Below are 17,150 nucleotides of genomic sequence, written 5' to 3'. Positions count from 1 at the left end.
TTCGATTTCCGTTTGAGCTGATTACTTGGTTTGGTTTTTTCCGAGGTTTTTCCCAACTGTATGGCGAATGTCGGGTAATCTATGGCGAATTCTCGGTCTTATCTCGCCAAATATCAGTTCACTAGCACCAATTCCATTGACGCTAAATAACCCAGTAGCTGATACAGCGTCGCTAAATAACCAAGTAAAAGGAAAACATTTTTTCAGGAGACCACATGTGTGTCAAAACTTCCAGAGGTTTAATCTAAGAGTTTATTTACCAAATAACTTTCCTATTTAATACAACTGTGGTTTGACGTTTAGAAAAAGCACAGTCTCAGAGCTTTTGGAGCCACAGACTCCATGGATTACACTATCAAATTAATTATAATGGTTCCAGCTTGAAATGTAGCCGATGCAATATTAATAATTCACTTAGAATTTGGACCAACAGATCTTAAAACTTTTACTAACATACTCAACTGCCAACAATGATTCATATCTATTCTAAAATAAGTTTTATGTAACATGTAAATGGAATTGTAATTTCTTTGACAAGAGATAAGAGTGAAGTACTGGAATCGATAAAAATTAAAGAAAACTTTTTAAGTGCCATCACTGAATAAAAATATTTGTAAACTCTGTAAGCAACAACATAGAAAGAAACTGTGATAAGATCATGCTTCATAGTATATAATAAGGCAGTACCGACTACTTTGAGTGAAGGATTCAGTGAATGCTTTAAATGTAATAATAAAAAGACTTAGATATGTCAGCAGCAAGAGATTTAATGTGCATTAGCCTTATTTTTTCTTCAGCTTTCCTCACAGAATGTCGTACATCAGTTTCTTTCAACCTAAATATTTTAACCGGCCTTTACGAATATTTCAACTGTGGATTCGTAAACTTCTTGCCCGCAAACAACATAAATGAAAGAGGTAAGTTTACATTTCATGCAAGTATATCTTCTTGTAATGCATCATTCATTTTATGTCTTGTCTAATCATTCTTCATATCTCAGACTATCTCATCTTTTCTATATTTTTTCTTTCTTTGAATATACAAAATAGCTTTCTATGTGTTGTGCATGTTCTTAACTTGTAATATAATTTTATTTAAGGCATTTTCTTCAGTTTTCATTAGATTATTCCATTGTTTTCTCTGAAATACAGACTACTTGTATTTGAAAAGGACATTATTTATTTGAATATCTTTCCTCTTGCTGTAAACGGTTCGAGAATAGCATCAAAATTATAGATTTTAAAGCGACGTCTTTCACAGCTGAAACCGCTTGCGAACTGCTTTCATCTAGAGACGAAATGTCTGTGATTTCGTGAGATATTTTTATGCTGCCGTGTGTCCCTTTTGGTATTACTGCATTTATGGGGACACTTCACTAAAACAGACAACTTTTACCTAATCTTTTTTTCTTCACCAAATTTGAGAGCATTTTCACTATGTAAAGGACTAAAAAAAGGTAAAGGTATCCCCGTAACATGCCATGAAGGCACTTGGGGGGCATGGAAGTAGAGCCCCATGCTTTCCATGACCTCGGCACTAGACTGACTAAATCCAAATTTTGAACCCCCAAAAGTTTTTGGTTTTTTGATTTTTTATTTTTGTTCTTTTTTTAGAAATATTTTCAAACTCAAGTTTTTAGTATAAAACCTATATTTTAAGCATTCTTTTTAGTTACATTCGCAAGACATAGGGAAATATTTCTATGCATTCATTTCATTAAATATCTCTTTTATTCAGTTTCAAATATTTTTTGAAAATTTAAAAATGTTTTTCTATCATTCATAAAAATATATATTACAAAAAATAAACTAGCAGCATTTCTTACAAAACAGTTACATAGAAACATGCAGCTACTCTTAAATACTTGCAATAAAAATGTCATCCAGATAGATTAATATTTGTCATAAATAAAGTTGGTATTGAATCAAGAAAAATAAACTTACGGAAAAATGGATTTGAAAATCAAATGAATATTTATGTAACACTTACTTACTTACTTATTTACTTACTGACTTTTAAGTTACCCGGAGGTTCATTGCCGCCCTCACATAAGCCCACCATTGGTCCCTATCCTGAGCAAGATTAATCCACTCTCTACCATCATATCCCACCTCCCTCAAATCCATTTTAATATTATCCTCCCATCTACGTCACCGCCTCCCCAGAGGTCTTTTTCCCTCCGGCCTCCCAACTAACACTCTATATGCATTTCTGGATTCGCCCATTCGTGCTACATGCCCTGCCCATCTCAAACGTCTGGATTTAATGTTCCTAATTATGTCAGGTGAAGAATACACTGCGTGCAGTTCTGTGTTGCGTAACTTTCTGCATTCTCCTGCAACTTCATCCCTCTTAGCCCCAAATATTTTCCTAAGCCCCTTATTCTTAAACACCCTTAATATCTGTTCTTCTCTCAAAGTGACAGTCCAAGTTTCACAGCCCTATAGAACAACCGGTCATATAACTGTATTATAAATTCTATATTTCAGATTTTTTGACAGCAGACTAGATGACAAAAGCTTCTCAACCGAATAATAACAGGAATTCCCCAAATTTATTCTACGTTTAATGTCCTCCCAAGTGTTATTTATATTTGTTACTTTTTCTCCAAGATATCTGAATTTTTCCACCTCTTCGAAGGATAAATCTCCAATTTTTATAGTTCCATTTCGTACAATATTCTCGTCACGAGACATAATCATATACTTTATCTTTTCGGGATTTACTTCCAACCCTATCGCTTTACTTGCTTCAACTAGAATTTCCGCGTTTTCCCTAATCGTTTGTGGATTTTCTCCTGACATATTCACGTCATCCGAGTAGACAAGAAGCTGATGTAACCCGTTCAATTCCAAACTCCCTCTGTTACCCTGAACTTTCCTAATGGCATATTCTAGAGCGAATTTAAAAAGTAAAGGTGATAGTGCATCTTCCTGCTTTAGCCCGCAGTGAATTGGAAAAGCATCAGATACAAACTGGCCTATACGGACTCTGCTGTAAGTTTCACTAAGACACATTTTAATTAATCGAACAAGTTTCTTGGGAATACCAAATTCAATAAGAATATTATATGAAACTTCTCTCTTAACCGAGTCATACGCCTTTCTGAAATCTATGAATAATTTATGTAATACATGCCTATTAAAATTCTCCTCCTCTACATTCATCTAGTAATTTCAGGGAGGCAACTTTAGAACAAAAAGTTACTAGAGTTGTAAACATAAATTTGTAAAAAGGAACAAATAATTCTTAGATGAAAATATAATTTTGACAGACTTTAAAGGCCACGCGCCCTTAAAGCCTTAATTTAAAAAATAAACATAGGTATATGTAATCAGAATTGAACTAAATCAATTTGGGGATTAAAATATAATCCATAAGCAATGAAATAGCTAATAAAAATGTTTTGGAAATTTTCATGATTTTCAGTGCAGTCTCCCCTTAATAGCATAAAATAAATATTGATGTTGATACTTGTAAAGACAGGAGAATGTTAAAAAATTATTAAATTATTGTTCATTTAACGACGCTCGCAACTGCAGAGGTTATGTCAGCGCCGCCGGTGTGCCGGAATTTTGTCCCGCAGGAGTTCTTTTACATGCCAGTAAATCTACTCACATGAGCCTGTCGCATTTAAACACACTTAAATGCCATCTTTCAGAAAAATGGACAATAGCGGGCACGATGCGTGAACTGGCTGGGTATAGCATCAGCTCTTCAGTGGCACTGAACGACTCGTCTGTTGTCAGCAAGAGACCCCTCCAAGTCTTACTTTCACCATGCAACTCGCTTCTCAGAAAAGTAAGCATCAATATTAAAGGATTTCTACAAATTGTAGCTGATTTCAGAGTCACAGATTCAAATTTTGCTAGTCACAAAACACATCCATCTTGTATAATTAATTATAACAATGAAATTTATTACATTTGTTCGATTCTTACTGTCTTTTGTTTCCTTCAGCGCCTCAAACTTACAGACGAAAAAACTTTGAGGCCGGGTTTCTTCAACCTTTGTTAAAATCCACCTAACACAGCGTTAATTAACTGTAAGTTAAAAGAACGAATTGCTGTTAAAAATATTGCGTTTCTTCAACTTTACATTTCACATTTTAACATTCTGTTTGTTAACTCTCTGTTAGGACCAGAGATTCTAGAGTTTAACCATAACCTATAACCAAGTATAGGCTCACTTCTGTTTTCTGAACTCTGACAATTGCGATTCTCGCTTGTTTCCGTTGTTTGATTCAGAGAGGATAGAAGTCTTTCTATTCTCTCAGGTTTGATTTCTGCTTCTTTTCTCGTCTGTATCACAATAGCGTGGAGCGGCGTATTTGTGTTGCTGTTGTGAAATGGAAAACACTGGAACAAATAGAAATCATGGGACTAATTTCTCTTCGTTCGAAGGAAACCTTCTGCTGGAAATTATTTCGCAGTGTAAACCAATTAATGAGAATAAACAAACAAACGAATCTAAGTTGAAAGAGAAAAGTGAGGCTTGGCAGAAAATAGCCTATACCTTTGTATGAACTTCTAGTCTGTCAAATCACAGAAATCATCTCCTCTGTTTATGTATTCATGGATATCATTTTCTAAATAATCCAGATATATAAGTTCAGCATCTAACGCACCAGCCATATTTGATACTTCTATGCTAACAGAGAGTTAAATGATTTAACTGCATGAAATTGGGCAGTTAAATTAACATAGGTTTTAACAGCCTGTTACTACTAACAGTAGTTGAAGAAATGCTTCAACTGTTAAGTTTACAGTTAAAATGGAATAACACTCTGTTATAATTTAACAAAGGTTGAAGAAACCGGGCCTGAGATTTTTATTTTCATCTGGCATCAATATTACATTTCTACCTCTATTCGGCAAAGATAACTGCGTATTTTTACATTAAATAGCAGTACATACCTCTGGCTTCACTATCCATATTGAAATTACCACAGTTTGACACAATACACAGCACAGGATTCTTTTGTATCAGCAACAAGGGTCGGTCCGGTTTTTTTTTTTTTTTTTTGCCTCTACTGTACAAGTGCAGGAGAAGTTACGTTCTCGCCGGAAACCACGCTAGTAGTGGGCCATGAGCATGGATGGGCAACTCGTGCTCCCAAAGTGCTAAAAACCTTGGAAGAGTGAAAGGCAGACGGAGCCAGCCGCAGCAGTTACAAGTTGTTTGTAGTTTCGCTGCAAAAGCCACGGTGCGCTCTGGCGGCTCGTGCAGGTGATCGTGATATCTATTCCATGATTTGAATTTCAGAATGACGCATGATACAATAAGTATAGTAATTTTAGACAGACTATACCTGAATACATAACAGAATTATATTATTTTCTAGCTTTTTAAATTAGTTTAGTACTGGAAACACAAACTGAATACAACCTTTTCAAGATACAACAAATATAGCTGCAACACTTATTTATTATTACACTATTTGTTAATATTTCTTATTATATGTCTTATTTGAAACATAGAACGCTAGAATTTACAAGTATTTATATATTAAAGAGTATTCCTTTGTTCTCAGAAAGGTAATAGTCTGTATTCGCAAACAATAACAAATTCAAGGAAATATTTTTTTATATGTCACAGCAGACGAAATAAACTTACTTCTGAGCTCTTTCTTTACTTTGAGAGCTTTTACACTTCTTTCTTGTATTAAACTCTGCCTCAAGCACATACAGTATAGATGGGAGCAAAGAGTATATTTGGAAATTCTACTTAGGCAACATTACGAACAGTTCGATTCCTGATTGCTGGAATCTGAGTGGCGTGCTGTTCTGTAGATTTATTAATTCAAACTATAGATTTTCAGGATTTTCTATCGGCGTAAGCCAAAAATATTTCAGAAAAATTTCGATTCCTTGCCAATTGTCACTGTTTCTCCAAACTTAGCAGTGAATTCTGCTGTAGATCTTGAAGTAGGGTCTTATATTTGATAAGAAGATTTTCTTATCGCTTTTCAAGATAGTTTATAGTCAAAGAAAGTGAAGTTATCTATGTTCTACATGATACTGCCGCACTTCAAATTTATCCATAAATGATCTTAGCTAGTCGATTATATGTCTTGCAATTCTGTAACACGCACGCAAAACGTGCTAATGATATTTGACATCAGTCTCACCTTGTTGATATGTCATTTTTACCTTAGCTGTTCTAAAGCAGATGCAGACAGTATTTCTTTACTAAAACCTTCATTGTTTATTTGTAACATAAAATGTCATACGTAAGAAAGTGTAATAGAATAAAAGCTTTACCTCTCTTCTTAATTTAAAAATTCTCTTTTTATTCGCAACTAAAGGGAAATGATCTGGGAATTATATTGTTTTTCACTTAAAACGAGCCGCCACTTACTGCAGACGCGATCGAACTCGTGTCTTGAAAGAACCGCACACAGACAGTACAGCTGGTACAGAGTCCGTTCTACCTGCACTGAGATTGTGTTGACACTTTGAGAGCACGAGTTGCCCACCCATGGCCAGGAGTCACCCGTTTTCTCGCATCACGCCATAATAATGTGTCTGTACATCATAAATTATAAAAAAAAAACGTGTTCTACATCTTTCGTGCTGTTGCAGATGACTTTGACGACGAGAATGCAGGATGCAATCTGGTTGTTGCACTTGGAAGAACAATCTTCATTGGAAGAAGCGCTGCGTGGAGTGTATATTCCTCTAGACTGCCTATTTTTCGTGGCCCAGAACCGTGGGGAAGAAGTTGTGCTGACTGATGTGTACAGCCTAACTTCTAAGCTAGCAGTATCCCACTTCGGCACCTGGAGCCTCGGCGGTGGCCTGCGAATTGCGTCTTTCAGCTTCTACAGCCGCATATCTGACCTGCGAGGATCTGTAGTCACTGCGACAACAGTTCATGTACGAGCATTCTCTGGAAGTACAGATATGTTGCAAATAATATGAACTATTTACGATACTAGCACGCTATTTTTAATAATAATACCGATGTTTGGGATATAATATTTTATATGATACGACTTTCAACATTTAATACTGGCAGAAAAGAATAAATTACTGTAGTTAAAATTAGGCCTATCTGCTCGGCGGAAAATCAGATGTGACTGCCTGGGCAAACTGTGCACTGAATTGGCATCAACAGTAAACACCCTGTATGCTGTATACAGAACAAAGATATTACGAATTCTAATCAGGACTTACAATATTTGAAATCGCAGAAACTTTTATAAAAAAGAGATTTACACAAAAATGAAAGCATAATTTAATTAATAATTCAGTATGGTTTGTTATTGAGAAGTCAATTAATACACGTTCCGCCAGAGAAACGGACGATTCTAATAGCGTAATATTTCGTAAAACTGGAATATTTCCAAACTTTAATCAATATAATATTTAATTATAGTGTTGTGTACAATATTTATTGTTCCCTACATAGGAAATACCATTATTTTTATCATACGAGCCCCTTCTTCGACCTATTCGTATTTTCCAGTAATGTTAATAATGTTGCACTATTTTTTTTAATGCAGTACTTTAATCTGCGAAGAAATCTTCTACAGCCATCGTGATAAAATCAATTACTTCAAACGTTTTCCTTCCAAATTATTGTTTTCAGTTTTGAAAATAAAAAAGTAGTCATTAGGGACAAGATCAGGGGATTATAGAAATGTGCAATAAGTTAAAATCTAGAGAGAACAGGGGATTAGAGAAATGTGCATTAAGTTAAAACCTAGACAGATCAGGAGATTAGAGAAATGTGCAGTAAGTTAAAACCTAGAGAGATCAGGGGATTAGAGAAATGAAGACCTCCCTCAAAGAAGGTTGTATATCATATGAAAAAGTATATGATATACAACCTTCTTTGAGGGAGGTCTTCAAATATGCAATAAGTTAAAACCTAGACAGATCAGGAGATTAGAGAAATGTGCAATAAGTTAAAACCTAGATACATTAGGAGATTAGAGAAATGTGCAATAAGTTAAAACCTAGACAGATCAGGAGATTAGAGAAATGTGCAATAAGTTAAAACCTAGAGAGATCAGGAGATTAGAGAAATGTGCAATAAGTTAAAACCTAGAGAGATCAGGAGATTAGAGAAATGTGCAGTAAGTTAAAACCTAGACAGATCAGGAGATTAGAGAAATGTATAATAAGTTAAAACCTAGACAGATCAGGAGATTAGAGAAATGTGCAATAAGTTAAAACCTAGACAGATCAGGAGATTAGAGAAATGTGCAATAAGTTAAAACCTAGAGAGATCAGGGGATTAGAGAAATGTGCAATAAGTTAAAACCTAGAGAGATTAGGGGATTAGAGAAATTGCAATAAGTTAAAACCTAGACAGATCAGGAGATTAGAGAAATGTGCAATAAGTTAAAACCTAGAGAGATCAGAGGATTAGAGAAATGTGCAATAAGTTAAAACCTAGACAGATCAGGGGATTAGAGAAATGTGCAATAAGTTAAAACCTAGACAGATCAGGGGATTAGAGAAATGTGCAATAAGTTAAAACCTAGACAGATCAGGGGATTAGAGAAATGTGCAATAAGTTAAAACCTAGACAGATCAGGGGATTAGAGAAATGTGCACTAAGTTAAAACCTAGACAGATCAGGGGATTAGAGAAATGTGCAATAGGTTAAAACCTAGACAGATCAGGAGATTAGAGAAATGTGCAATAAGTTAAAATCTAGACAGATCAGGAGATTAGAGAAATGTGCAATAAGTTGAAACCTAGAGAGATCAGGGGACTAGAGAAATGTGCAATAAATTAAAACCTAGATAGTTCAGGAGGTTAGAGAAATGTGCAATAAGTTAAAACCCAATATTGTAAATTACTTTCATAGCAATCGTACTTTTGTGGGCAATAGCGTTGTCCTGATGGCACAAAATTATATGAGATGGACCTCCTCTTCATTTTTATGCAATTGCTTAGGTGAGTTTTGCAGTGCTTGGGAAAAGTGACGTAAGTCAGTTTTCACAAACCTTTTTTGATAATTTATTCACAAATTACACTGGTTTACGTCGATTTGATTTTTTTCTGTATGAATTATTGTAATGGGAGGAATACCTATGTATTTTTTCCAAGCGAACAGATGTTCCGTAAGTTGTCAATAAATTATAAGGTTTGTGGAAAGTGACTTGTGTCACTTTTCTCGAACACTACAGGGTTATGCTGCGTGGTGTTGTCCAATAGCCGTTTGACCTCTATTCATATAGTAAACCATTAATATTATTTTAGAATCTCAGAAGTTTGTGGTCATAATATTTCCTGCTGAGGCATGTACCCTAAACTTGCGAGGCGGAAGAGAACATCGATATCGACACTCGATGCCTTGAATTTTGGACTTGGCATCAAAGTTATGCAACCATGTTTCATCCATTGTCACTAGTCGACCAAGAAAACTTTCTGTATCGCACATGTCAGACGCTTTATGGAGTCCCAGATAATCGTTCAGAATGCCGTTTGATCTGCTAGCAAGTAAATATGATCTAAATCTCAATGTAATGTTCCAGGGACCTCCGATGACGGCCATAAACAAGGACACCCAACAGATTTCTGGATTCTTAGGTGAAGTGTGGAAGGAATTGGAATATCGAATGAATTTTACGTAAGTACAATAATTTTGAGAGATCGTACTAACCACAAGGAAGTGGCTGCTCATATTTTTGTTGTACATAGGCCCTAATATCCAGGAATAAAAATAACAACTGAATCAGGGATTGCAGAAACAGAACATGTCACTATTTGTGGCGAAATGAGTTTATTCGACTTTCATGGACTGTTGATATAATTGCAGAAACCACATATTATGTCAGTATAGCCGTCTCACATTTGGAGACCTGTGAAATCCTGGAAGCGCACAGAAACAACTCATATCAAAGACATGTGCCGACACATTGGTTCCGATTCCAGACGGCAGGCATCTACGACATATGGATACAAAAAGTGATCCCACTGAATGACAGAGGTCTCAATTCTGGTAGTGAATACGTTGAAAAATAACTCAACAATTGCTATATCTGTTCCAATAAAACTTTTCATGAAATTTTGTTATCTTTCTGTAAACGGCTCCAGGTAAACTTACTTTTTACGGCACTAGTGGCCAAAATTTGTATACACACTTCCTTTTGCCATTATTAAAATGATAGAAGAAAAAAAGATTAATTTTTTTATCTGCCCATATGAAAATGTTTGTAAGTACAAAGGAGAATACCATATTTACCTTCTTCATTGACATATCCAGACAAAATCGTCTCAATTCAAAGAGAGAAGCTTGACGATATACGCAAACTAATGCGTTACATACCACATGAATGTCAAGAATTTTACAATAATATTCTTCAGTGGCCTATTGTGGAAAAATAAGTTAATTTATATGCTGAACTTATGTATTAAGTACACAGTAGGCCTATGCATATATTATATCCTTAATTTGACAAATTACTTAGCATTGAAATATTTATTTCACATTTCCATATTTTGCCAAAATAAATTTCATAATTTGTCAAAAATTTCTTCATATCATGGCGGTGTCTATTTATGACAATAACAATGAAACAAGAGAAATATGAGTAGAAATAGCAATACTATGTTACAACTCTATGTTAGTTAAATATTTAGGCATTATTATTGATCAACATTTAAAATGGGACAAGCATATTTCCTTTCTGTGTAACAGACTGCGTAAAACAATCCACATATTTTCCATTCTACGCTCTTATTTACCTGTTTATGTTCTGCGTACTGTGTACTTAGCTCTGTTTCAATCAATAATTCAGTATGGTATATTTAGGTTGGGGAGGAATGGCAAAATCGACTCTCCATCCTTTAAATTTGCTCCAAAAAAGAATTATCAAAATTTGTCTATATAAATCTTTTGATTACCCAACAAAATTAATTTTTCAGGAATTTGGTGTATCAAATCTAGAACAAATTTATAAACAAACATTGCTGATTTACTTCCATAAAAACCACAATAAATTTAAATTTGATCCTCATGAATACCATACAAGATAAAACTACAGTTTCTTTCTAAATACACCCAAATGCCACACAACTGCTGGATTAAAACACAACAGAAAGTTTGGACACAAAATATATAATACAGTAATTAGAGCTTACCCTGAGCTAAGTACACTTAACACACATAGATTGAAGAAACAAATCAGATTAATTAATTAATTATTAAAGCTGATTGACTTAAAAATTGATACTCTAATATTCATGTACTTTTGTATTTTCTATTTGTATATAGACCCTATTATTACATGCTGTATATATTTTACCACTTATTAATGTTATTGTGCCCAATGAACTCTCTTAATTTTGTGATATATTTTGTATAACTGATCTGAACTGCGCCCGAGCACGAGCTCCTGCTCTTTCGTGCTGCAATGCCTAATGTATGTATGTATGTATTTATTCACACTGCAATGGGTATATACCCGGTGGCAGTGGTAACTAATTACACTCAATAATGACAATAATAAACTTATTAATTAAAAATACAGTTAATAATAATACCAGTAATTAATACAAATAATTAATACTAACAATAATTTATGATAATAATAATAATAATAATAATAATAATAATAATAATAATAATAATAATAATAATAATAATAGGGAATATCCTAAATTAAATGAAGCACGATCACTTAAAATAACATTTAAAATAAATCTAATTTGTATCTTAAATCTTAGTTCGAACTAAAACCCTCGAGTATGATATGTTCATATCTGCACAAGTACCTTTCCACATTACACTCATTTCGCTGTCAACTCACTCACTGCACTGGAACTACGACACATTTCACTGATTCTATCCTGATTTCACTAACACTTCAAAAACATTTCACTGTTCAAATACTTTGCACTGCCACTATAAACTATAAAGCTTCCCTGACAGGAACACGTTTCACTGACACAACACACTTCACTGACACAACATAATTCTTCACTGATACAACACTTCAATAACAAAATATCATTTACATCCTTTACATACTGTGTATAATTACCGTCTATTAATAAAGTCCTTAAGCCTATTTTTAAATACGTTTTTGGTTGTTGATAAAGCCTTTAGTAAGTCTGCAGGTAAAGCATTCCAGTCCCTGATAGTACGATTGAGAAAAGAAAACTTTCCAGTGTCCGTCCTCTGTCTTCTTTCCCTCAATTTATATGAGTGGTCGTTCCTTGAAGAGTAATTTGGCGGTTGCAACCTATTTTTTATTTCTCTCCAGGCAGGCTCACCTCTGTATGTTTTGAACAGTGCGCATAATCGAATTCGCGTTCTCCGGTCCGTGAGTGTGTCCCATTTTAATGGTGAATTTTTCCGACAACACTTGAGAGCCCGTTTTTGAATCTTTTCCAGTGTCTTAGTATGTGTCATTTTGCTTAAGTGTATAGTATTAAATAAAAATGAAATGAAAAACATACCACATGAATATCAAGAATTGTACAATAATATTCTTCAGTGGCCTATTGTGGAAAAATAAGTTCATTTACATGCTGAACTTATGTATTAAGTACACAGTAGGCCTATGCATATATTATATCCCTAATTTGACAAATTACTTAGCATTGAAATATTTATTTCACATTTCCATATTTTGCCAAAATAAATTTCATAATTTGTCAAAAATTTCTTCATATCATGCCGGTGTCTATTTATGACAATAACACTGAAACAAGGGAAAAAGGAGTAGAAATAACATTACTATGTTACAACCTTATGTTAAACATCTATTTCGTTTGAAGGACGCGATTGGTACTTCCTGCTGACAATTCTTACGGCTCTCTCAGTGCGAACGGCTCATGGTCTGGCATGGTGCCGCTACTTATGGAAGGACAAGCGCAGATCGCAATAGGGGACTTCACCATCAACGAGCCGCGACGTCGAGTCCTGGACTTCACTTTACCCGTCTACGAGTCAAGGTAAGATCAGGACCACCGAGAAATCCCTGTCGTACTTCTGTGCGCATCCATAACGCGTATCACATTTGCCTACCAGAGCTATTCTGTATATTGTGCATTACATAAAATGATTATAATTATGTCGTATACTTTCTGATTTTACGTTCTACGCGTTATGAAAAAAAGTTAAGTCGTGTTCATTATGTTACCAATTATATTCTTGGATGTGTACTTTATTGTCTGCATTAGGTATCATTAAAAATACAAACATCTATCGCTGTTGAGTAACAGTTCGCATGTCTGACTGTGAAACGAGCGAGTCCAGGTTCAAATCCTGATTGGGACATTTACCTGGTGAGGTTTCTTCTGGAGTTTTCCCACAACCCATTAAAAGCAAATGCTGCGTAGCTTTCGTCGCTGGACCTTGGACTCATTTCGCCGACATTATCACCTTCATCTCATTCTCACGCTAGATAACCATTGCATTTAATAAAGCGTCGTAAAATAAACAATTAAAAAAAGATAAGCATAACTGAAGTAAATTATTATAATATACAAACTTGTTTTTTTTCCTAAATTGTACAGGAGGAGATTCTTCATAATCGCAAATATTTATTTATTTATTTATTTATTTACTTATTTATTTATTTATTTATCTATTTATTTATTTATGTATTTATTTATTTATTTACTATTTATTTATTCATTTATTTATTTACTTATTTATTTATTTACTTATTTATTTATTTATTTACTTATTTATTTATTTACTTATTTGTTGTAGTTATTTACTCATTTATTTACTTATTTATTTATTTCATTATCTATTTATTTGTTTACTCATTTCTTTACTTATTTGATTATTTACTTATTTATTTATTTACTGATTTATTTGTTTATTTATTTTTTATATTTTTTTATTTACTTACTTATTTATTTATTTATTTACTTATTTATTTATTTACTTATTTGTTGTAGTTATTTACTCATGTATTTACTTATTTGTTTATTTACTTATTTATTTATTTACTTACTTATTTATTTATTTATTTATTTATTTACTTATTTGTTGTAGTTATTTACTCATTTATTTACTTATTTCTTTATCTATTTATTTATTTATTTACTTATTTATTTATTTACTTATTTATTTTAGTTATTTGCTTATTTATTTAGTTATTTGTTTATTTACTTATTTATTTATTTACTTATTTATTTATTTAATTATTTATTTATTTACTTATTTATTTATTTACTTATTTGTTGTAGTTATTTACTTATTTATTTACTTATTTATTTATTTACTTATTTGTTTACTTATTTGTTTATTTACTTATTTATTTATTTACTGTTTTATTTATTTCTTTATTTATTTACTTGTTTATTTATTTATTTATTTACTTATTTATTTTAGTTATTTACTTATTTATTTAGTTATTTATTTATTTATTTATTTAATCTGATAGAATTAAGGTCATAAGGCCTTCTCTTCCATCCTACCAGATAGCACATATAAATACAAAAAAGAAATACAAACACTGATGAAAATAATACAAATTAAATTAAAACCCTATAGAGGGTCAACAGGGTCAAAAGAACACTATAGATCTCTCATCGAGCTACTACAAGAAAAAAAAGTAAAACAGAGATAGCAATGATGATAGTGATAATTAATAATAATAATAATAATAATAATAATAATAATAATAATAATAATAAATTGCCTGGTGTCACTTATAAATGTACGGTTTAAGTAAATGTAATAATTTCTGTTATTAGTCTACTTTAATATTATTACGGAAATCAGTTTTAAAAGTGATATGCTTATTGAAATAAATTAATGGTTCCTTTTTTACTTGGTTATTTAACGACGTTGTATCAACTACTGGGTTACTTAGCGTCGATGGAACTGGTGATAGCGAGATGGTAATTGGCGAGATGAGGCCAAGGATTCACCATACATTACCTGACATTCGGCTTACGTTTGGGGAAAAGAGAGCGAGGTAGGTCAAGCGTTAAGCACGGAACTCGCATTCGGGAGTTCCGCGGTTCGAATCCCCGGACCGACCAACCTGATTTGGGTTATCCGTGGTTTTCCAGTTATTTAGGCAAATACCGGATTGGAAATTTCATTGCCACGGTCCATTTCTCTTTCTCTTCCCTGTAGAAAAAGAATTCACATCTCATTTCATATCATTCATTTTCATCATCTCATTCCCTAGGCATATTCAGGTCATGACGCATGTCTTCGTCCGCTTGCAGGAGGGGCGTCCTCTCCGAAACCGTCTCTGGATTCCCAGCCTTTCACAATATCTCTGCCAGGATTCATTCTTTAAGAGCACTTCCGAGGATGCTGTAACACTTCAGAAGGGCTGTTGGAATGAATGGTGTGCTACTTGTAAACTTAAGACGGGAGAGTTTAGGAGGCCCATTAGGTGAGCGGCTAAGGGGCTCATGCGGCCAGTGGACTGGTACACCTCATTCTCATTCATCCCATAATTCGGAGTCGAGCCGAAGTGCTGAAGGGTCGTCCCTAATCCGCCTCTAACCACTCAATGCTACTGCTACTGCTACTGGGGAAAACCTCGGAAGGCACTGATCAGATAATTCGCTAAAGCGGGAATCGAACTCGCGCCCGATCAAACCCAGGATCAGCTGGCAAACACACTGCCTTCTGAGCTACGCCAATGTCTTTGATGGTTCTTAATGAGATTTTATATTATTTAAAATTTGAATAACCAGGACTAGTCTACTGTTGCGTCAAAGACGAATTTTGAAAGAGAGGAACATGAAGGAAAGAGAAATAAAATTCTGTAAAATAATGGCTATTCCCATTTTCTTATGTCAATCAGAATAATAGGCAACAAGGAAATAAGGTGCTAAATGGGATCATTAGAATTTAAATTCCTCAGATTGTAAGTGTTGTACAATTATGACCACATACGAAAAGACGATGTAAGTCTAGAACTAGGAGTACAATCAATACCATAAGCTATAATATAATACTATAAAGGACGATAAAAAAAGAAATATTAATGCGCATGTCTCCAAAAAGAATGCCAACGGAAGCTGTAATGTATAGACCGTCAAGAAGAGAAAATGTTGGATGACCGAGGATAAAATGGAGAGGCCTAAAGGGGCAAAAGTGCTTCGAATTCGGACTTCCTGGATGAAAGGCTTGCGTTGTAGCAAAAAGAGATTTTACGGCATTGTGTAGCTTGTAGTACAGTCGTCACTAAAATATGTTGTTTGTCCACAGCATTTGCGTGTTCATTCGCGGAACTCAGATCAGAGACATCGAATGGAATAATTTTGTGTTCCCGTTCAGCGCAGAACTATGGATCTCTGAGATGATTGCTATGGTCGGATTGGCTGTTTGTCTCACGGTTGTAAGAATCGTGAAGCTGCAAGAAGGCAAGGGCAGAATAGCGGCTGCAATGATATCTGTAAACCACGTTTGTGCCATCTTCTGTCAACAAGGTACAGTGTTCAGTCAACTTCTGTAATACATTATAACGAAAAGTTTTCGTTACATTTTAAGTCATCAAGAGCTCACTACAAAGTTGCTGTATATCACCATTTGTATATAGGACTATTCGTTGTAATCTCATACAATTCAAGGTCAAAATGTTCAGGAACTAATTGAATATACGAAAATATGCAATCTTTTCTCTTTCCAGGTGGTCGAAATGTTTAAAAATGGATTTATCTTCAGTAGACAGTAATTTTATTTCTGTTATCAAAGACTAATTTACTTCTTAAACGAATCCTATGGCAGGATTTTGTTTAGTGCTTGTTTAATAAAGTTTTATTTCGCTTCTTTGATAGGTATATGGGGACTTCCTACTGCGCTCTCGTACAGGATCCTGTGCTTGACGATGAATATTCTTTCGATCACTCTTTTCGCTGCGTACTCGGCTACTCTCTTCTCCTCGTTAGCCGTGCAGTCGTACGTCTTGCCTTTTAATAACTTCCAAGAACTGCTCAAAAGGAGAGACTACAAGCTGACAGTCGTTCACAATTCAGCCATTCTGAATGAATTCGAAGTAAGTGGATCTTATTACTTTATTCATGTTATCATTTCCAGTCTAGTGGTAATAACAAGAGCTAGGCCTATTAATTACTGTACGAAACATTTAAAACATGACATCAAATTATAAGAAAAAATATGACATATCTGTTACAGACAACAAATTTATGTTGGCAAACGAGTACATAAATAAATCTACAATAATTATGCAGGGCGCATCG

The 17,150-nt window shown here is 34.0% G+C and overlaps 1 protein-coding gene across 1 annotated transcript; it reads left to right on the top strand.

The window, feature by feature from the left end:
• Positions 1-3,684: 3,684 nt before the first annotated feature.
• On the top strand, positions 3,685-16,405 carry LOC138700574 (glutamate receptor-like). The gene is made up of 5 exons (XM_069827156.1): positions 3,685-3,801; positions 6,585-6,878; positions 9,494-9,588; positions 12,744-12,920; positions 16,159-16,405. The coding sequence occupies exons 1-5, from the start codon at positions 3,685-3,687 to the stop codon at positions 16,403-16,405; spliced, it is 930 nt and encodes a 309-aa protein (XP_069683257.1).
• Positions 16,406-17,150: the final 745 nt, after the last annotated feature.

This window comes from Periplaneta americana, chromosome 5, assembly GCF_040183065.1.
Source record: "Periplaneta americana isolate PAMFEO1 chromosome 5, P.americana_PAMFEO1_priV1, whole genome shotgun sequence".
Taxonomy (NCBI): Eukaryota; Metazoa; Arthropoda; class Insecta; order Blattodea; family Blattidae; genus Periplaneta; species Periplaneta americana.
The sequence above is the reverse complement of the archived record's forward strand: the minus strand, read 5'-3'. Positions and strand labels throughout refer to the sequence as shown.